Here is a 20,522-nt window from a genome sequence, read left to right as displayed (position 1 = left end):
CTCAGCCTTCCAACTGCAGGATTTGGGGACAAAAAATGAGGGGAAACTTAAAAAGGGCACAGCCCAAATGATGAGTGACCCCCTCTCAAGGGAATAAACCCCCCTGACACTGATGCCACTTGCTTTGCTAAAACCCTTAAGTTTTAATTAAACCCTTGATCTGACACCTTCACATTTTCACAGGTTTCTGCTGCATAAAACAGAGCTGAAGTTTCAGGGTTTTTTTATTTTCCTGGCCCTCAGGAGCTTTTTTGCCTGCTCAGAAAACCTTTCTAGGAAACAGTGGAAGGGGCTGCATCGCCTTCAAAACCATTTTACACGAGGCAGAGACATGGTTTTACTGGAAATGTTTAACTTACAGTTACATTAAACCCATTTCTATCATCTCTTAAGGTATCTCTTAAAAAAAATAAGAGATTTTAAGATACACAAATATTTTAAGGCACCAAAAAAGCCATTTTTAAAACTAAATCAATCTCCAAAAGTTTAACACACAAGTCCAGTGTCTTTGACTCCACGTTCTCAATGACCCAGCACAGCTCTTAAAATACAAATTCATTTTAGTTGTTCCATCCAGAACTTTTTTTTTAACGTTCAAACTGCAGGATTTGGGGACAAAAATGTGGGAAAATTGAAAGTGATGAGCGTAAGAAATAGAAATGGAGCAGACAAAACCCTACAAACCAACCCCACTAAACCCCTTCAAACCATCCAGATCCCTCATGTTTTAGACACTGAATTTACAACAAGTGAGGAACCAGCCCCCAAAAAAAACCACGTTCACAGGACAAAATAAAAAGTGTTGCTGCCACCTCTGAGAACAAAACCACCGAAATCCAAAGGTGAAGAAGCATCCTTGGGTTTCTCACTCATAAATTAGCAGGGGAAAAAATGGTATTTTTTTTGTGGGGCTTTCAGATTAATTTCAGCTAAAAATGAGAAGCATCACATGAAACCTGCCAGACCTGAGAGTGAAAGGAAATGCAGGTGTGCAGGACCTCAGCTCCCACCTGCAGAGGGGTCGGTGAACGGCTCAGAAAAGGGGCTCAATTAGCTAAAAGGGGCTAAATTAGCTGGGGGAGAAGAGGAGGAAGGGGAGGAGGAGGAAGAGCAAGAGGCTCCATCATCCCCTTCCCTCTCCTGGGGCCATCCAGGCTCTTCCCACCCACCCACTGACCACATCCTGTGGTGGGAACAGCCCTGAGCTCCACATCCTCATCCTCATCCTCCTGCCTCATCCTCCTCCAGGACTAAGCCCCCAGTTGCCCTCACAGCCCCCCTGGAGCTCCTCAGCCCCTTCCCTTTCCCAGCCTGGGCCATTCCACATCCTCATCCCACGCCAGGACACTCGTTTTTGGTCCCTCTGCCTCCTCTGCTCTCTCACAGGGCAGAGAATCCAAATGAAACCTTGGAAAACCCACGTCTCCCTCAGCTCTTTCAAACACCTGAAAAGCAGGATCATGACCCGAAATCCCTCATGTCACACAGCCCAGGATCTCCAGGTCAACCCTGAGATCTCACAAACTGCAATTCAGGGGATTTAGACCCAAAAGTGATGTTTGGCACAATCCTGATTCCGAGGGGACCTCACACACCCTTCCCAGACATGGAGCCCCTGTGACTTTCCCAGTTTACACCAGTGGAGAGCAGGGCATGGAAGTGGCTGTAGGATGAGAGGTGGCAGTTTTGGGGGGATGAGAATGGGTGTGTCACAAGGACAGAGTGGAGACACCAGCACCCAGGAACCCCCAGGACCCCCCAGCACCTTCCAGGACCACCCAGTGCTCCCCATTCCCTGCAAGGACCACCCAGAGCTGCAGCCCCTCACCCTGACTAAGCAAAAACCCTCCTCAACCACCAGCAGCCCACCTTCCCTGCTCCAGCACAAGGATCAAACCTGGGGCTTTGGGCTTTTTCTCCTCCTTTTTTATTAATTTTTGATACATTTTTTCTCTGCTTTAGGGTCACTGGGGGAGCCCCAGGTACTGCCCTGTGGACCATCCTTGACCACCCTGACCCCCTCCCCAGAACCCCACTGCTCCAGCACCCCCCTGGGAGGGCCCTGGGGTGATGAGGGGGTTCTACAGGCAAGAACTGGGACTGGGTGGGGGTCCTGGAGGGCACTGGGACCTGGCTCTGGGACTCAGCTCTAGGGCCGGGCAGGGGCCTGGGTGGGCTCGCACTGGGACCCAGCTCCGGGCCTGGGAAGGGTCTCGCTGGGCTCTGGGAGTGCGCTCTCGGACTGGGCTGGGGTCTCGGTGGACTCTGTGACCCGGCTCCAGGCCCGGGCAGGGCTCTCGGTGCGCTCCGAGCCCCATCCCGGTGCCCGGCCGGGGTGTCCCGGCAGTCCCTGTGCCCCATCCCCGCGCCCGCGCGGGTGTCCCGGCGGTGCCGGTGCCCCATCCTCACGCCCCGCCGGGGCGTCCCGGCGGTGCCGGAGCCCCCTCCCCGTGCCGGGCCGGGCCCCGCGGGCAGTCCCGGTGCCCGCCGGCGGCCCCGGTGCCCGCTCCCCTCAGGCGGCCCCGCCCGCTCCCGCCATGGCCGCGGTGCCCGCACATGGCCCGCGGCCGCTCCCCGCGCCGGGCCCCGCCCCCCGCGCCCGGCGCCGCCGCTGATTGGCGCGCGGGGCCCCGTCTCGCGCGCTGATTGGCCCTCGCGGGGGCGCCGGGCGCGGGCAGGGGCGGCCATGGCGGCCGGGCCGGGCCGGGCCGGGCGGGGCGCGGGGGGAGCTCCGCGGGCACCGCCGGCCCCGCCGCCGCCCCCCGAGCGCTCACCAGGTTCTCGATGGCCGCCTGCTCCAGGAACTTCTGCGCCGCCTCGAGCTCCGAGCAGTCTGCGAGGGACAGGGGGGGCGGATGGGGGGGTGGGGGAGAACCGGCGTCAGGCGCGGCCCAAGCGCCCCGCGCGGCCCCTCGGGCGCCCGCACCGCAAACACGGGAGGGCTCCCGCGCGCCCCGGGCCGCCCACGCCCTTCCCCCGGCGCGCTGCGGGCGCCATCCCCCCGTGCGAGGCCCCGCCGGGCCCTGCCCGCCCTCAGCCCCGCACCCCCCGAGCCCTCACCCGGCGACACCGTCTTCTCCAGGATGGTGATGAGCTCCATGGCGGCGGCGTGGCGGCTCCGGCGCCGGGCGGGAGGAGCGGGAGGAGAGAGCGAGCCAGAGAGAAGGGGGGGAAGGGGAGGGATGGGATGGGGGGGGGGGGGGTGGGGGGGGGAAGAGCGGGGCGGGCCGGAGGGAGGGGAAAGGGCGGAAAAAGCCGGGGCCTTGCCGGGAGGCCGGAGGAAGCGGGACACGCGGGGGAGGCGCGCGGCTCCTCCCGGGTGCGGCAGCGGGACTGAACCAAAGGAAAAGGGAAAAAAAAAAAAAAAAAAAAAACGGAGAGGTAAAAAGGTGCCGCGCGGGGCGGAGGCGGCGGCGGCGCGCGCGCGCACCGGGGCGGGCGGAGGGATACGCCGGGCGGCCCCGCGCGCGCGCGCGCCCCGCGCTCGCCGCGCTGATTGGCCGCCGCCCTGACCCCCCCACCCGCGCGCCGCGCCCCCATTGGTCGGGGCGGGCGGCGCGAGGCCATTGGAGAATGAAGGAGGGGGAGGGGGGAGAAGGGAAGGAAAGGGGCGGGGCTTCCGGCGGCGCGCGCGGGGAGGGGGCGGGGCCGGGAAGGGACCATTGAATGGGGAAGGGGGGGGTGTTGGAGGGGGTGGGAGCGACCACGTGAGGACCGCGGGGGGGGAGGGGGGCGGCACCGGGACCACCGGGAACGGGACCACCGGAATCGCTGGAAGCGGGGTCACGGGGACCACCGGGACCGGCACTGCTGGCGGCGGCTCCGCCCGCAGCATCCCCGGGAAGCAGCGGCAGCTCCGGTCACCGGAACCGGCCCGGGAGGAGCCACGTGCTCGGGAAGCGGAGCCGCCGGCGCTGCCCGAGTTTAACGGGGTCCAGGGTGGGCTTGGGTTTGTGTGTCCTGCCCGGTGCCGGGGAGCCGGGACGGGACGGGCATCCCGCGGGAAACGTGTCCCGCAGCCCCAGGTGCCGGTAACCGGGCGGAGCCCCGAGAGCACCGGGACAGGGATGGAACCGCTCCCCTGCCCGGCACCGGCCACCCTCGAGTGCCCGTCTGCACCCCGGTGTGTCCCCAGAAAGCGGTGATACGGGGCACAGCCAGGGCAGGGAAGGGCCGGACCCGCATCCGTGGGATGCGGGATACGGGAGGGGAAAAAGGGATGCCTGGGAGAAGAAGGGCGGGCCAAAGGTGGAGGTGAATAATTAACGGCGCGTAACGGCGGATTCGCAATTAAGTGACACAACCGGGCGCTTTTTGGCATTCCATGGGCACGGGGACAAGCGACAATTAGCTGGGACGCGGCCCCTCCCGGGAAGGGCCGGGATGAGGGATCAGCGCCGGGGCTGCCCTGGGAGAGGCAGCGCTGCGGGCACGGGAGCGCCGGGCTCAAATCCCATTAATCATCCCTTGCTGCCCGCGTGTTTTGGTTTCCTGGGAAAGGGACGTGCTCCAGAAACGGGATCCGATGGAATGCGGGCATCGCTGCGGGGGGAAATGGGGACAGGAGGGGATGATCCCTGAGAGGGGCAGGGCTAGATGGGATATTGGGAATAAATCCTTCCCTGGGAGGGTGAGGACGCCCTGGCACAGGTTGCCCAGAGAAGCTGTGGCTGCCCCATCTCTGGAAGGGTCCAAGGCCAGGCTGGACGGGGCTTGGAGCAACCTGGGATAGTGGGAGGTGTCCCTGCCCATGGGGATGATCCTTCATCTCCCTTCCCACCCAAACCATTCCAGGATTCCGTGGGATTCTCAGCTCAGTGACCTCAGCAGGGGAAAACCCTTGAGTTACAAACACCTGGAGCATCCAACCCGACATTCCCATTCCTGCCCCTCCCAGCACACACCGGCTCAGTCCTGGAATTCCAAGCGCCACCATTCCAGCTGCAAACAGCTGCATTTATCCACGGAATGCAAGGAAAGCCCCTCACACCAGGGCAGCACGGGAAGGCACTTCCCAGGCTCCAGGTGCTTCCCAAACCCTGGACACACAAAGGAGCAGCTCCATCACCATCCCTTCTGCTCCCTCGGGAGGGTTCCCTTCCCAGTCCAGCAGGAAAAGCAGCCAAACGGGTCCCTGGTGCCTCCAGGGCTCCCCATCCCACCCCAGCACTGATTCCTCACAAACACAACCCGTTCCCTGAGGGAATCCTCCCTCGTGCCCTGGAGCAAAGCCCTGGGGACGGATGTTATTCGTGGCTGGGGAAACGGGCTCGCCCACAGCTCTGCAAGGCAGAAATATCCATCATTCCCCTAAAAAATTCAGGTTACAGGGACACACCGGGGCTCTGGGGCTTGGGAGACCCAGATTCCAGCCCCACCTTTTCCAGGGGCCTGCGGGGGAATCTGGGAATTTTGGCCACCTGTGCTGTGAGTCTCAGGTTTTAAAATGGGGGCAAACCCGGATCAGCTGCTTCCTAAAGTGCTTTGAGGTCTCTGGATGAGGAGCACTGAGGGTTGGTGCAGTCACAAGCAAGGCTAAAAAAGGTCCATCCATGGGGATTTGGATTCTGGTTGTCCTGCTGCCATCACTGTTCTCCACAAATCCCTGACAGGAGGGTGGAGCCAGGTGGGAATCTGGGCTCTGCTCCCAGGGAAGGAGGGACAGGATGAGAGGAAATGGCCTCAAGCTGTGCCAGGGGGGTGTTTAGTTGGATATCAGGGAAAATTTCTTCATGGAAAGGGCAGTTAGGCATTGGAACAGGCTGCTCAGGGCTGGGTGGAGTCCCCATCCCTGGAAGTGTTCAAAAACTCGTGGATGTGGCTCCTGGGGACATGTTGTAGTGGTGACACAGCAGTGCTGCTTAAAGGTTGGACTTGATGACCTCGGGGGGCTTTTCCAACCTTAACAATTCCATGATTCCACGTTCTTGCAATGCCTCATCTGCACCTGTCTCAGCTGCTCCAGCTGGAAAAACAAAGCTGGGACCTCTGGAAGGTGGATGGGGTTGGATCCATGGAATGGAGTTGTGTTCACCCCTTCCCTGGTGATGCAAAGCTTGGAGAGCTCTGGGATAAGAGATTGATGGAGCACAGGATCCAGAGGCAGGGACAGGAGGAGAAGGGGCTGCTCCTGGTAAATCCACACTGGGCAGAGCTGGGAACAGCTCTGGGAACAACTCTGGGAACATCAGGGACTCTGAAGACCAATCCCTGCTCACAGGCTGGCACAGGGAGCAGCACGTTATCCAGCCTGGGATGGAATTCTCGTGGCCTCTCCAGGGTCTGGCCTGGTCAGCAGAGCAGAGGGAACTCCCTGAGCAGCTGTTGGGGTGAAATCAGGTGAAATTCCCTCTCTCGCAGCTTTTTCCAAGGGGAAAAGGGGCAAGATGGGAATGGAGGAGCCTCACAGAGCTGGAGTTGCTGAACATCAGGACACAGCCCAGCAGTGCCAACCAGGAGGGATTCCCTCAGGAATTTCCCTTGGAAAAGCAGGGAGAGAGAAAAAAATTAAAGAACTCAGTACAAGTCTGGCCTTGGCAAAAAGGAAAGCCCCCGAACTCCAGTGTAAATGAGGACAAGGAGTCACCTCCCCTGGGCTGGGGCTGGAAACTGGAGCTGGATGCAGCTTTTCTCCTCATTCCCATAAATGGAATACTGAGCATCCCCGTTAGAGGTTTGTATCATCTCCTGCTTCCACAAACCCACTGCAGGAACTGGGAGAGAGGAGCTGAGGAGCTGCTGACTCCAGACACGGGGCACTGGGGGGGATCCCAGCACGTGGCAGGGCTGGGACACGAACTGGGTGATGAGGTTTCCCCTTCCTGAGGCTGCCCAGCTTCCTCAGAAAATCCCACATAAATTCCAAGGTGCTGGGACCGCCTGGGATTTTGGATGTATCCCGAGCTTGGGGGTCACTCTGAGCAGATCAGAGTTCGGGTTTAAGGAGCGAGCAGAGGAATCCAGGATGAGTTTATTTGCACCAATTGGAAGGACACAGGGATCAGGTGTGGCCCTTCCTCTGCAGGAACAAAACATCACAGGCTGTTTAGAGCTCAAATTTCCCAGAATTATGGAATGGTCGGGGTGGGAAAGGGCCCTTAAAGCTCATCTCATCCCACCCCCTGCCATGGGCAGGGACACCTTCCACCAGCCCAGGCTGCTCCAAACCCCATCCAACCTGGCCTTGGACACTTCCAGGGCTGGGGCAGCCACAGCTTCTCTCATTACCAATCCCTTGAGCCCCATCCCATCCCTTTCCTCACCCACAACAAACTCCTGCTCTCCTTGTCCCGCCCCTCTCCCGGAGCATCACTTTGTGGTGAGAAAAAAAAAAAAAAGGAGATTTCCTCTGAAGTGGACAAAGCCCAGAGTTACTCTCATGAAGCACTGCCCCCTCCTCTCCGTGCCTGCCCAGGAGCCCAGGCCCAGCCAGGCTGCAGGGACCATTCAGTTTGCTCAGTGACCACGACCGGGTTGTCTCTGGGCCCCTCCTTGTGTCGTTTGCTTTGTGTGGAGTCAAAACAAGCTCCCCCCCCGGCCCACAGCCACGGGGCTGCTGGTTCCAGACCCCCCCTCCTGCTGCCATTCACCCCAGCTCAGGCTGCCACCCCTCCCAGCCTGGCAGGTTATTCTGTCTGTGCAGGGAGCAGAAGGGAAACCAGCTTAGTGTGCTGAAAGGGCAGTGCTGACGGCAGGGAAACACCCGGGGCCAGCAGAATTCCTGGGCCCTTTTCCCCAGGGATTCCAACCAGGGGGATGCTGGGCCAGAGCTCTGCAGCTGCTCCTCAACTCCTCTTTGGGGGGTGTTTCCCTGCCCTGGATCAGCAGTGTTTGCAGGATGCTGTTCCCTCTCCCCCCAGCTTTTCAGGTGTTTAATACAAATTTGCTCGCTCACAATTGATTTTCCCTTTCCTTTACACTCCAAACCCTGTCCTGGGCAGTCCTTTAGTGCTTTTTATTCAGATTATACAGGTTCTGCTGTGCTCCCTGAGCCCTCCCAGTGTGATGCTGTTCAAGAGCTCTGCAGCTCTTTTGGGGGTTTTTAGGAATGTTTGCACAACTTTCCTCCCACTCCCCTCAACTTTTTTAGGTTTTAATACAAATTTGCTCACTAAAAATTAACTTTCCCTTTCCTTTACACTCCAAACCCTGTCCTGGTCAGTCCTTTAGTGCTTTTTATTCAGATTACACAGGTTCTGCTGTGCTCCCTGAGCCCTCCCAGTGTGATGCTGTTCAAGAACTCTGCAGCTCCACTGCCCAGAAACTCCCATTTCTGGAGGTTTTCAGCAATATTTTGCACAACTTTCCTCCCACTCCCCTCAACTTTTTTAGGTTTTAATACAAATTTGCTCACTAACAATTAACTTTCCCTTTCCTTTACGCTCCAAAGCCTGTCCTGGTCAGTTCTTTAGTGCTTTTTATTCAGATTATACAGGCTCTACTCACAGTCTGTGCTTCCCAAGACCTACCACTCATGGCCCAGGAGGACTGGGGGGTTCCTCGAGGCTGTAAATGACACCTTGGCCACTGTCCCCTCCCAGCTTTGGGTCCTTGGAGGCTTCAAAGAGAACACAAGATGAGGACATGAATTTCACATTGACATTTTTATTAACGCCAACTGTTTTTAAATCTTTTTTTTTTCCTTTTTTTTTTTTTTTTCTTTTTTTCCTCTCTTTGTAACCTTTTTGTTTTTTTTTTTTTTTCTCTCCTGGTTTGTTTTTTTTTTAAACAATAGCACAAAAAAATGTTTCAGGGAAGCAGTCTGACAGTTAGTCTGATGACCTTCCGAAATACAGTTAAAGCCACACCAAATACGAATTCCTGTTAAAGAAAAAAGAATAAAAAGGGGGAGGGAGGGGAAAAATATGGAACTCCCAACCTTTGCACTGTTAGAGGGTGTTGTGGCTGGTTAGTACCAGGCTGCCTCGGGAGGGGATGATGGCACACAGCTTGGACTTCATCATCATCATCACGCCAGTCAGCACTAATTTAAGGCTTCTTAATTACCATCGACATCACGGAAAGGAGCGGAAAGAGGAGGTGGGAGCAGCTGGATCCTTTGGAAAAGCAGTGGTGGCTGGGCCAGGAGAGCCCAGCCCAGCCCCACGGGCACCTCCTCACCTGCATGCACGGGGAGGGGGCGGTTCTGAACTGGAGAAGTGGATTTTGCACGAGCCTTTCCCTTCCTGGATGTGGCTGTGGAAGGTGTTTCCTCCCAGTCCCGTTCTCTCTCTGAAGGAACATCAGCGGGGGGACCCCAGGAGGAGCAACAGAACAGGTTTTGGTTTTGCTGAGAGGTGACACAAAAGGGAGGGGGGAACCTACAATCCACGGGGTGGGGGGTCTGCAGGAACATCTCCCCAAATCCTTGCCCTTGGGATGATGCACAGACTGTGTTATAGCACTACCTGCCTTCCCAGGGACCTGTTCCACACCAGCTGAGGCTTCAACCCCTTCCTGCCCCAGCCTCTCCACTGACCTGGAAACCACTGGTTGCCTTTTATTTCTTTCTTAGGGGGTGGGGGAGGGTGTAAAAAACAGAACATCTGTCAATAAGAGTGTCAGGAGGGGAGGGGGGTGTTAAATATTTTAACCACTGACAAGGCTTGAGGAAGTTTCACAGTTTTGTTATGCTCTATTTTATTACTATCATATTTACAGATTTCTTTCGGGTTCTTTTTGTTGTTTTTTTTTCTCTCTCTTTCTCTTTTTCGCTGGATTTGCCGATAATTTTAACAGGATTTTTGTTTGTTTGTTTGTTTGTTTTTTTCCAAATCTGGAGTGTGTGAGCAGGAGGAACCAGTTAAAACTCTACATTCACGGTCCAATCCCCAACCTGAGGGCTGAGAAAAAGAAAAAAAAAGAAGGAAAAAAAGAGAAAAAAAGAAGAAAAAAAAAAGAAAAAAAAAAGAAAAAGAAAAGGGAAAAAAGGAAAAAAAAAGGAAAAAAAGGAAAAAAAAGGAAAAAAAGGAAAAAAAGGAAAAAAAGGAAAAAAAGGAAAAAAAGGAAAAAAAGGAAAAAAAAGAAAAAAAGGAAAAAAAGGAAAAAAAAGGAAAAAAAAGGAAAAAAAAAGGAAAAAAAAAAGAAAAAAAAAAAGGAAAAAAAAGGGAAAAAAAGGGAAAAAAGAAAAGAAGAAAGGTACTGTACTCCAAATTTTTCTTGGCATTCCGGAGGGGGTGGCTCGTCCCTGTGCCCCCCGCGGGGCACGGCCAGGGCAGGGCTCTGCCGCGGCGGGCGGGTGGGTGGGTGGGTGGCACCTGGGGCTGGGGTGGGGAGGGGGCTCACACGGTGGCCGGGGGGCCCCTGCGCTGGGCCAGGAAGTGGTGGATGTTGTCGGCGTCCCGCTTGAGCCAGGCCGCGTTGAGCAGGATGTTCTCGCAGCACTGCTGCACCGTGCGCTCCGCCGACGGCGCGGGGTGGCTCTCGAAGAAGGCCTGGGTAGAACGGGAATGGGAACAGGGTGAGGATAAAACAGGAATTGGGCTTTTGAGAGTCACAGAATTGCAGAATCAGCCGGGTTGGAATCATAGAATCGATTGGGTTGGAAAAGACCTCCGAGATCATCGAGTCCAACCCTTGGGCCAAATCCAGTCCATTTACTAGATCATGGCACTCAGTGCCACGTCCAGTCTGCGTTTAAAAATCTCCAGGGATGGTGAATCCACCACCTCTCTGGGCAGCCCATTCCAATGCCTGATCACTCTCTCTGTAAAGAATTTTCTCCTGATATCCAACTTAAATTTCCCCTGGCGGAGCTTAAGCCCGTGCCCCCTTGTCCTATTGCTGAGTGCCTGAGAGAAGAGACCGACCCCCACCTGGCTGGAACTTCCCTTCAGGTAGTTATAGGCGGTGATGAGGTCACCTCTGAGCCTCCTCTTCTCCAGGCTAAACAACCCCAGCTCCTTCAGCCTCTCCCCATAGGATTTATGCTCCAGTCCCTTCACCAGCCCTCCGAGATCGTGGAGTCCGACCCTTGTGCCAACCCCGCCCCGGATCCCAGAGCGTGGCACTGATGCCACATCCAGTCCCACCTCAAACAGCTGTCTCAGCTGATGTGTGTCTGTAATGTCTGCAAGAGGGATTCTAATCCTTATCCTCAGCTGTGATATTCATATCAACCAGGGTCTCCCCATAGGCCTTGTCGTGCATGACTCATCTTTGCACTTACAACAGTGCATGAGAATTTCAGCCCTTCCCTTACACACCTGTTCTTCCTAAATGGCTGGCAGGGACCAGTGACACTACCTACTCCTCAGTGTGTGATGGCATCTATGACAACAAAGGACACAGGTAACTCTGCCACCTCCCTGGGCAGTCCATTCCAAAACCCAATCACCCTTGCTGTGAAGAACTTCTTCCTAAACGTCCCCTGGTGCAGCTCAAGGCTGTGCCCTGGCAGTTCACAAAGTATTAACAGGAACAATTAACAAGTGTTGGCAGTTATTTAGTGTTTTGGAGTTATATTTACAAACTGAACTCAGCCTGTAACCAATACAACTGGTCCTGCACAGACACCCCAACAATCCCTGAGGGCATTGTCCAAATGCTCCTGGAGCTCTGGCAGCCTTGGGGCTGTGCCCACTGCCCTGGGGAGCCTGCTCAGTGCCCAACCACCCTTTGGGGGAAGAACCTTTTCCCAAAATCCAGCCTAAGCCCCCCTGACACAGCTCCAGCCATTCCCTGGGTGCTGTCCCTGCTCACACAGAGCAGAGACCGGAGCTGCCCCTCGGGAGGAAGCTGCAGACCCTCAGTCTCCTCTTCTCCAGCTGAACAAACCAAGTGCCCTCACCCTCAGCTTCCCCTCAAGGCCCTTCCCCATCCTTGGGACCCTCCTTTGGACACTCTCCAACAGCTTTAGATCCATCTTATCTCGTGGCACCCAGAACTGCCCCCAGAGCTCGAGGTGCGGCCACGCGGGCACAGACCGAAAACCTCGCTGAGTCTGCAGGATGTGTAATCCCAAACAGGGAGTGGGAACAGCAAAACCCCTCCATTCCCATGCTAAAGGAAAGCCACAGTGGCTTTTCCATGAGGCAGCCCCCTCCTGCCCTGCCCTGTCCTTGCTGCAGGGACAGCACGTGGCCCTGAGGAGCCGAATCCAGCCCCCCAGGCAGCAGGTCCAGCGGGTATTTCGGGACACCCGAAGGAGACGTGGGGGAAGCCTGAGGCCACTGTGCACAAGCATTTGTCCCAGGATCAGGTTTCCCAGCGTTCCTCCCAGGCCCCTTTCCAAGCTGTGCAACGACCTCCAAAGGCCCAGGCAGTTTTGCTGGATAGTCTCACATTTCCTCCTCCAGCACCAACACCATCGATCCCCCGCCAGCAGCTGAGGCTGGAGGAGCTTTCCCAGAGGCTGCTGTGACTTTGCATTTTCCAATGGGCTGAAGGAGAAGGAGCTGGCACAGCCAGGAGCCGGCCCTGCCTCCATCCAAGCAGCTTTTCCCGGGATTTGGCACCAGTGTAGCCACAAGGTGACACGGAGGCTCAGCCACGTGAACTGCTCCGCTCAGAGCTCGCTGTGCTGGCTCAGGGAGCTCTCTGGGAAAGGAGCTGGGATTTAGTTAGGGCTGATTTTTCTGGTAGATGTTTTGCAAAGTGTTTTTTAAGAAAAAAAAATACTAACCATAGTGCAGGATTTCTCTGTAAAATCACTTGAGCTATTAAATCTTTCCTAAAATCACTAGATGGTAAAAGGGGCAGAGTGAGCTCATGGCTCAGCTGATCTTTGGAATAAGAATTTCTCCTGAGTATTTTCCTACCAGGAAAGCCATAATTAAGGGCCACATTTTTTAGGTTTCTTCCTCCAAGAAGTCATTCTTGTAAAAGAATAAATCATCAAGCCCACACCCCTTCTCAAAACTCCACCGAGACAAGGGGGTGTAACAAAATCACAACACCCTGAGCCCCCAGCCCAAGACAGACTCTGCAAAGACACTGATCTGCCCGGGCCAAAGCCTTGCCCTTGTACACAGCACAGAAAACTTGGAGCAGAGGGTGGAACTGAGCCAATTCCTGCCAGGAATTCCCCCTGGCTGTCACCCCAGGGAGCCCCAAACGAGCCCTGTCAGTCTGGGGAGGATGAGCCCCAGCTCGGGGTGGAACTTGGGGAGGCTCAGAACTGCTGCCAATCTGTGCTGGGTTTTATCAAAGCTCAGAAGAAGGAAAGAGAAATCACTGGGATTGCACACTGCTTGGAAAATGCCAACTGAAGGAGTTCCAGTGATATTGGATCCAACCCAAAGCAGTGCAGCTCAGGGGCAGAACCGGGCAGAGCCTCAGCCCAGCACCAGAATCCACGTGGAAACTCCTGGCTCTCCCCTCAGTGACAGGCACACGAGGCCTCTCACAGATTAATTAACCACTTCTTTAATTAATGGCTCTTACCTTCACTTCTGCAGCCATTTTATCATTTGCAAATCCATCCACTGTGAGCTGAAGGGGGAAAAAAAACCAGCATGAGCCAAGGGAGAGCCTCCAGCCCTTCCCACAGGACAGTTTGGGTCTGGCTCCTCCTCAGCCCTGCCCGTACCTTTATTAGTCTGGATATTAAGAATCCCCCTTGGTATCGGTTATAAAGTTCCTCCCAGTTGTCCCTTACAAATTTCCAAGCAGCTTTCCTGCCCTGCTTGCTGCCTCCAGCAACTCCTCCGATCACCGACACCGTGTCCTGGGGACGTACCTCTTCCTGGGGATGGGGAAAAAACAAGGAATATTCCACCCTGCTCCAGCAAATCCAGCACGTTGGCTTCGTGCTGTTCCCTGCTGGATTGGCCTTGTGCATTTCTACACCTCAAGCTGGCAATAAAAGCTTTTTTTTTTTTTTTTTACCCCCAAAATTTTAAGGTACGACTCAAAGGTTTAATCTGTCAATTGAAAAAAAAAATTCCCTAAGAAGAATTTTAAGATGCAATTCAAAGACTTAATAATTGAGATAATTTCTCCTGTTTTAACACATTTTATCCTCACAGTGCTGTACCCCCAAGTGCTCTGAACACACTTGCCACTCCCACAAGGTAGGGGTTATACAGTACCCTGAAGGAATATCCTAATATTAGGATTATTATTATAATTATTGTGATTATCCTACTATCCAGCAGCTTTCCCAAGAACTTACTGAAAGTGCAAAGGTGAGAACTTTTTGAATCAGTTCTGGCTGAGAGATGGCTCCAAGAACACGTTCAATTCTGTTCTTCTCCTCCTGCATGTCTGCCTGCTTGTGGAGCTTCAGGGCCAAAGAGAAGAGTGTTAAAACACAAAATAAAAAAGGCTGACTCCTCACCTAATGGACTCCCTGGGTATGGCAGAGCTGCTAATTAATCTTCCAGCCCAATATGTGACAAATTGACCTGGCTGGTGACTCACCCTGCAGTTATTCCCCCACCACAGACTCACCCCGTGTCCACGAGCACAAATTAAATCGGTAATAAACTGATTTGCATCGCTGTTTATATAAAGGTCAAGTAGCTGAGGAGGTCAAGTGTTCCTCCAGCAGGGAGGAAGGATCCCAAAAGGAGAGCTGGGACACTCCACTAGGTGGCAATTTGACACCAGGCAGGGAGCAGGGCCCGAGCCTGGATCAAACACATCCCAGAGGAGCTTTTGGGGTGAGCTGTTGAGTCTGGGTTGGAGTGGGAACCCACCTTCAGCATGGTGTCCAAAGTGGAGCTGTCCCCGTGCTTCAGCACCGTCACATAGACCTGGGACAGAGCAAAAACCCAAGGAATGCCTTTGGAACTGCCAGGAATGGGACAGTTTGTGCACACTGGGGTCAGAACTCAGCCCAGGGAACAGGCCCAGCACTGACCCCGGGTGTGTTCTCAGGCTGGATTGCAGAGATGCTTCAACTCCTTCACTTTTCTCCCCTCAACCTCAGCATCATTTTGGCAATTCCAACCACAGCAAAGCCCCAGGATGGCAGATCCAGGGATATTTCAGCCTCCCCAGGACCATTTCCTTCGGGAGCTGATCCCAGCTTTGGACTGAGCCAAGCTCCCACCCCCTCCACCCAAACCACCCCTGACACTGGTTTTCCTCGAAATTCCCTATTTTTGGGAGTGGGGACAGCGTTTTGGGGATGTGCAGTAACCTACAGGACTCCTCAGGTCAGCTGACAGGATGTGTTTTCCTTCCACGTGGTCCTTAAACCGGCGTCGGGCCTCTTCTAACGTTGCCTTGTGCCCAGCTTTCCCCAGTTTTCCCAAGACCAGACCCCTCAGAAGGGCATCTAGGTGACCTAAGAGTGAGGAAGAGGGAAAAAAAATGTAATTACTGGGACACACAATGGAGCCCAGGCCTCTCCTTCCTGCTGGGAGGAATACGTTGATTTTTGGTGGGGAATACATTGATTTTTTTCACAAAAAGGAGAGGAAGATTCCAGCCCCATAATTTTGAATTACTGACACATAAGATTTCCAAAGAGGTTTCCCCCAAAATTTTGAATTATTGACACCTAAGATTTCCAAAGAGGTTTCCCCCATAATTTTGAATTCTTGACACACAAGATTTCCAAAGAGATCCCCCCAAAATTCTGAATTATCGACACAAAATTTCCCAAACCACCACCGAATTTCCCAGAATTCCCCCCATAATTCTGACTTATCGACCCCAATTTCCCAGAATCCCCCCAAACCTCCTCCCCCCAGGAGCTGCCCGGCCCCCCAGGGCTGCAGAGCAGGGGCTGCTCACCCTCCCCAGGCCGGGGGTCCCAGCCCAGCCTGTCCCCGATGGGGGAGAAGACGTCCCTGACGAAGGCCTGGATGTCCTCGTGGAAGTCGGTGTGGGACAGGAGGGTGGCCAGGATGCCCAGGTTGCAGCTCAGGTCGCTCCACACCGTGTAGTTGGGCTCGTTCACAAAAGCCTCCATGACTTTGAGAACCTCCACGGTGCTGATGATCCCAGCCCGGGCCTGGCAGGGGGAAAAAACACAGAATAATCTTATTTTCAGGCAGAATTAAGGCATTGAAGAGCTCCTTGTGTATTTACTTATTGCCTGTTGCTTATTTATTATTTTATTTATTTTATTATTATTTATTTTTATTATTTTTATTATTTATTATTATTGACAATAAATATTATAGATAACAAATATTATGGATAATAAGTATTATCCATAATAAATACTATGGATAATAAATATTATGGATAATAAATACTATGGATAATAAATAATACTAATAAATAAATGGATAATAAATAGCATTGATAATAAATATTATGGATAATAAATATTATGGATAATAATATTGATAATAAATAATACGGATAACAAATAATACAGATAATAAATAATACGGATAACAAATAATATGGAAAATAAATAATATGGATAATAAATAATATGGATAATAAATAATATGGATAATAAATAATATGGATAATAAATAATATGGATAATAAATATTATGGATAATAATATTGATAATAAATAATATTGATAAATAATAGAGATAATAAATAATATGGATAACAAATAATATTGATAATAAATAATATGGATAACAAATAATATGGATAATAAATAAATGGATATTAAATAGTATTGATAATAAATATTATGGATAATAAATATTATGGATAATAATATTGATAATAAATAACATGGATAACAAATAATATGGATAACAAATAATATGAATAATAAATAATATGAATAATAAATAACATTAATAATAAATAATATTAATAATAAATATCATGGGTAACAAATAATATGGATAATAAATAATATGGATAACAAATAATTGATAATAAATAACGACACTAACAATAAATAAAAATTAACCCCATGCAGCCACCCCAAAGGCATTTTGCCCGTAAAAACTGCCTTGAACCCCCAATTTTGGAGCTTTTCTCACTCACCAGAGAGAAGAGGTCGTTCTGCAGGCCCAGCCTGTCCACGGGGGGCAGGGAGAGGTCCTGGATGGCCGGGATGAGAGCCTGCAGCATGGCCGGGCTGTACTGCGTGCGGTAGAACCCCACCGTGCCCAGGTTCAGCTGCAGGGACCAAACAGCCCAGGTTACAAGGGGGGAACAAGGCAAATGAGGGGTTTTGGTTTTTTTTAATGGTTTGCACCAGTGGAAACATCCCCAGGCTTGGCAGGTCAGGGGAGTGAATCGTTGTAATTTAAATAAAAAGAGAAAAGCGCGAGAAGTGAGGGGAAAAAAATCAAAATTTCCAAGGAGAAAAGGACAGGGAGAGGACAGGGAGCTCCCCCAGCAGCTCCTACAGCAAGGGGCCCAACCACTGCTGCCTTTCTGTTTTTAAACTCTCTCTCAGTTTTTAGATTCTCTCTCAGTTTTTAGATTCTCTCTCAGTTTTTAAATTCTCTCCCAATTTTTAAATTCTCTCTCAGTTTTTAAATTCCCTTCCAGTTTTTAAATTCCCTTCCAGTTTTTAAATTCCATCCCAGTTTCTAAACCCTCTCCCAGTTTTTAAATTCCCTCCCAGTTTTTAAATTCCCTCCCAGTTTTTAAATTCTCTCAGTTTTAAATTTCCTCTCAGTTTTTAAATTCCCTTCCAGTTTTTAAATTCCCTCCCAGTTTTTAAATTCCCTCCCAGTTTTTAAACCCTCTCCCAGTTTTTAAATTCTCTCCCAATTTTTAAATTCTCTCCCAGTTTTTAAATTCTCTCCCAGTTTTTAAATTCCATCCCAGTTTTTAAATTCCCTCCCAGTTTTTAAATTCCCTCCCAGTTTTTAAACCCTCTCCCAGTTTTTAAATTCTCTCCCAGTTTTTAAATTCCATCCCAGTTTTTAAATTCCCTCCCAGTTTTTAAATTCCCTCCCAGTTTTTAAATTCCCTCCCAATTTTTAAACCCTCTCCCAGTTTTTAAATTCCCTCCCAGTTTTTAAACCCTCTCCCAGTTTTTAAATTCTCTCCCAATTTTTAAATTCTCTCCCAGTTTTAAATTTCCTCCCAGTTTTAAATTCCCTCCCAGTTTTTAAACCCTCTCCCAGTTTTTAAATTCCCTCCCAATTTTTAAACCCTCTCCCAGTTTTTAAATTCCCTCCCAGTTTTTAAACCCTCTCCCAGTTTTTAAACCCTCTCCCAGTTCTCAGATTCCCTTTGGCTGCAGCAGAGCTTAGCAGTGGCTTTTTTTTCACACATGCACATTTGTCTGGCAGTGGCCACCAGAAATCCTTCCCACTAATGAAAGATAAACAGGATTATTTTTGCTCAGGATGGACTTGAACTAAACTCTGGTTGCCCTGGGAGACTAAAAAAGCCTCCACATCTTCCACTCCAAAGCTGCCTCTAATTGGATTCCTCAAAAGTCCCAGTTTACATTGTCTGGAGTAGTTTTGGAAGGGAAAAGGGCTCCACTAAGGAAGTGTCCAGAGAGGAGCCAAAATCCAACAGCAGCACAGAAGAAACACAAGATTCCAAGGGGAAGGAATAGATTTAAAAAAAGAGGAAAATGAAAGGCAAGGGAACATTCCAGTGGCTCCAAACCCACCCCCAGCCGTGTTCTCCCTCCTCAGGACTCACCTTCACCCACTGCTCTGGTTTGGTGTCTTTCAAAACCACAGTGAGCTCTGGTTTGTCCATCAGGATCTGCATTTTGGCACAGGTGGGGTCATCACTTGTGCAAATACTTATGGGCACCATCCACATGGGGAAATCCTCCCCTGGAAGGAGAAAAGGGGGGAAAGGAAGGTCTGAGGAAAAACACAGCACTGAGTAAAACAAGGTGTTCAAACAGGGTCTGCACTGGCTGCTTCAAATTAAATGGAACAGAGGCACAAAACTGAAAACTGAAGGGGAGTGACAGTTTTAGAGTTAAAAGCCAAGAATGTTTAAATCACCTTTGAAGGCAGACATTTTAATTTATATAAGCATGGAAGAGGGGTGGGATCTGTGGTGGAATCAGAGGTGGCTCCCACATGAGGGGTTTTTATTGCAGCCCCCACTCCAAACCAGCTGCTTCCAGAGCTCCTCAGATGCAGCACTGGCCCCAAACTGGACATTCCTGAAGGAACAGGGAGCCAGGGAGTGCAGAGGAATCCTGCTCTCCATGCAAGGACACGGGAACCACACGTGTGAGAGCTTCAACCTTTGAATTCCTCACGTTTTCCCACCCGGATCCAGGGTGGGAATTACTCAGGGCACTGCCCTGCTCTGCCCTGGGGCTGTTCCACCTCCCAAAATTGCTGCCAGTGCATGAGCAGCAAGGGTTACCCTGTTCCTGCTCATCTTACCAGTATATGGTCCACTGGCACAGAACTTCTTCTGCACTAACTTCAACACTCTGTCATCTTCTTGCTGAAGACAAAAAGGGAAGAAAAAGAGAGAAGGGAATTTTTAGAGCCCCTGATGCCAGCTGCTGTTATCACTGTGTGTGCCCTCTGCTTAACGGGGTAACTTGTTTCCTCCTCCTCCAGAAGGATCCACCTGAGGGTTCATCCCAAAGCACAAATCCCTGCTCCTGTCACAACACACATGCCCTGATTCCCAGCTGAGTTTGCTCCCAGTGATCCTCCCTCCCCCTGCAATCTTGTGGAATAAGCATAATTGAGGTGGAATGAGAAGCAGGGGGAGCTGAGCCAGAGCCTCCCTCCCCCAGCACACGTTTCACACACACAGAGCAAACTCCAACGTCAGCAAACTGCAGGGATGCAGGGAGAGCCTGGGATAACTCCACAGGGATTTGCAGCAGATTCCTGCAGGGAGCTGTGCCTCCCTCCCCTCAGAGCTGTCAGCACACAGAGCAAGCCCTGCCCTGGATCAGTGGGTGCCCTAAAGCTGATCCTAAAGCACAGCTCAGGGCAGAGCTGCAGCTCCGAGGTGACCCCAAAGGTTGGATTTACCTGCTCAGCTTCCACGTAAATGAGTGGGAATCCCATTTGTTTGGTCCACGTGTTCATCACAGCAGCAATGGGTTTGCCACTGGCTTTTTCCAGGCTTTCCCAGAGATCCTCTGCAGGAGAAAAGTCTGACTCAGCACTCCCAGAGTCTGAGTGTGTGCAGATATATTTATAAGGACATGACAGGGGAGGGGGGGCTCTTACTCCAGTTTGTCTTTATGCTTTGGGTTGTGTTTTTATTGAATTGTAACAGAGGAGAGGCAAGAAAAAGGAAATAGTTTAAACCACTCATGGGGGAGAGGGGGGAAGAACAGCTTCTTTACCACTAAAAAATAAAGCAATTTCACACATCGTGAAAAAATACCTTAAAAATAACATTAAATATTCAAATAGTGCCATCTTTCCCTTTAGTTTTTTTACATATTATGTTAAAAATTGCTGAGCAAACACCACGGGCTGCCAGAGCTTGATGTTCCACTTGCACATTCCTGCCTGATCCACAAAAAGGTTTAAGCAAAGAACCTGCTGGGGGAACGTTGGACGAGACTTTGCCCTGTTTAATCACACACACGATCAATAACTGCAAAAGGGAGCTTGCAAAAGGCTCACTTGGCAAAGCAAAGGCTCTGTTTCTAAATTCCATGACTGTGCAAATGTGGCAAAGGGTAAATCAGCCCTTTCACATCCCCTCAGCCACTCGTTCCCCGGGCAGAAAATCCC

General features: G+C 51.7%; 2 protein-coding genes across 3 annotated transcripts in view; both read right to left on the bottom strand.

The window, feature by feature from the left end:
- Positions 1 to 3,370, bottom strand: part of KPNB1 (karyopherin subunit beta 1) — a 28,014-nt gene extending 24,644 nt beyond the window's left edge. Inside the window, exons 1-2 of one of the 2 annotated variants that reach the window (XM_064636746.1) lie at positions 3,061 to 3,370; positions 2,775 to 2,833 (exon numbers count right to left, since the gene is read on the bottom strand). In XM_064636746.1, the coding sequence (XP_064492816.1) occupies positions 2,775 to 2,833; positions 3,061 to 3,100 (99 nt within the window). In that variant the 5' untranslated portion in view covers positions 3,101 to 3,370. The remainder of the gene's footprint in view (positions 1 to 2,774; positions 2,834 to 3,060) is intronic. The other variant, XM_064636745.1, reaches the window with a different exon arrangement.
- A 5,029-nt stretch (positions 3,371 to 8,399) lies between these two features.
- The window catches only part of NPEPPS (aminopeptidase puromycin sensitive), a 29,699-nt gene continuing 17,576 nt past the window's right edge, over positions 8,400 to 20,522 (bottom strand). Inside the window, exons 12-23 of the mRNA XM_064636751.1 lie at positions 19,806 to 19,915; positions 19,197 to 19,260; positions 18,487 to 18,626; positions 16,858 to 16,992; positions 15,685 to 15,904; positions 15,090 to 15,232; positions 14,640 to 14,696; positions 14,114 to 14,221; positions 13,529 to 13,684; positions 13,384 to 13,431; positions 10,285 to 10,433; positions 8,400 to 8,557 (exon numbers count right to left, since the gene is read on the bottom strand). Coding sequence (XP_064492821.1) covers positions 8,422 to 8,557; positions 10,285 to 10,433; positions 13,384 to 13,431; positions 13,529 to 13,684; positions 14,114 to 14,221; positions 14,640 to 14,696; positions 15,090 to 15,232; positions 15,685 to 15,904; positions 16,858 to 16,992; positions 18,487 to 18,626; positions 19,197 to 19,260; positions 19,806 to 19,915 — 1,466 coding nt within the window. The 3' untranslated portion in view covers positions 8,400 to 8,421. The remainder of the gene's footprint in view (positions 8,558 to 10,284; positions 10,434 to 13,383; positions 13,432 to 13,528; positions 13,685 to 14,113; positions 14,222 to 14,639; positions 14,697 to 15,089; positions 15,233 to 15,684; positions 15,905 to 16,857; positions 16,993 to 18,486; positions 18,627 to 19,196; positions 19,261 to 19,805; positions 19,916 to 20,522) is intronic.

The sequence above is a fragment of the Pseudopipra pipra genome, chromosome 26 (genome assembly GCF_036250125.1).
Source record: "Pseudopipra pipra isolate bDixPip1 chromosome 26, bDixPip1.hap1, whole genome shotgun sequence".
NCBI lineage: Eukaryota > Metazoa > Chordata > Aves > Passeriformes > Pipridae > Pseudopipra > Pseudopipra pipra.
This window is presented reverse-complemented; position numbering and strand designations above follow the sequence as displayed.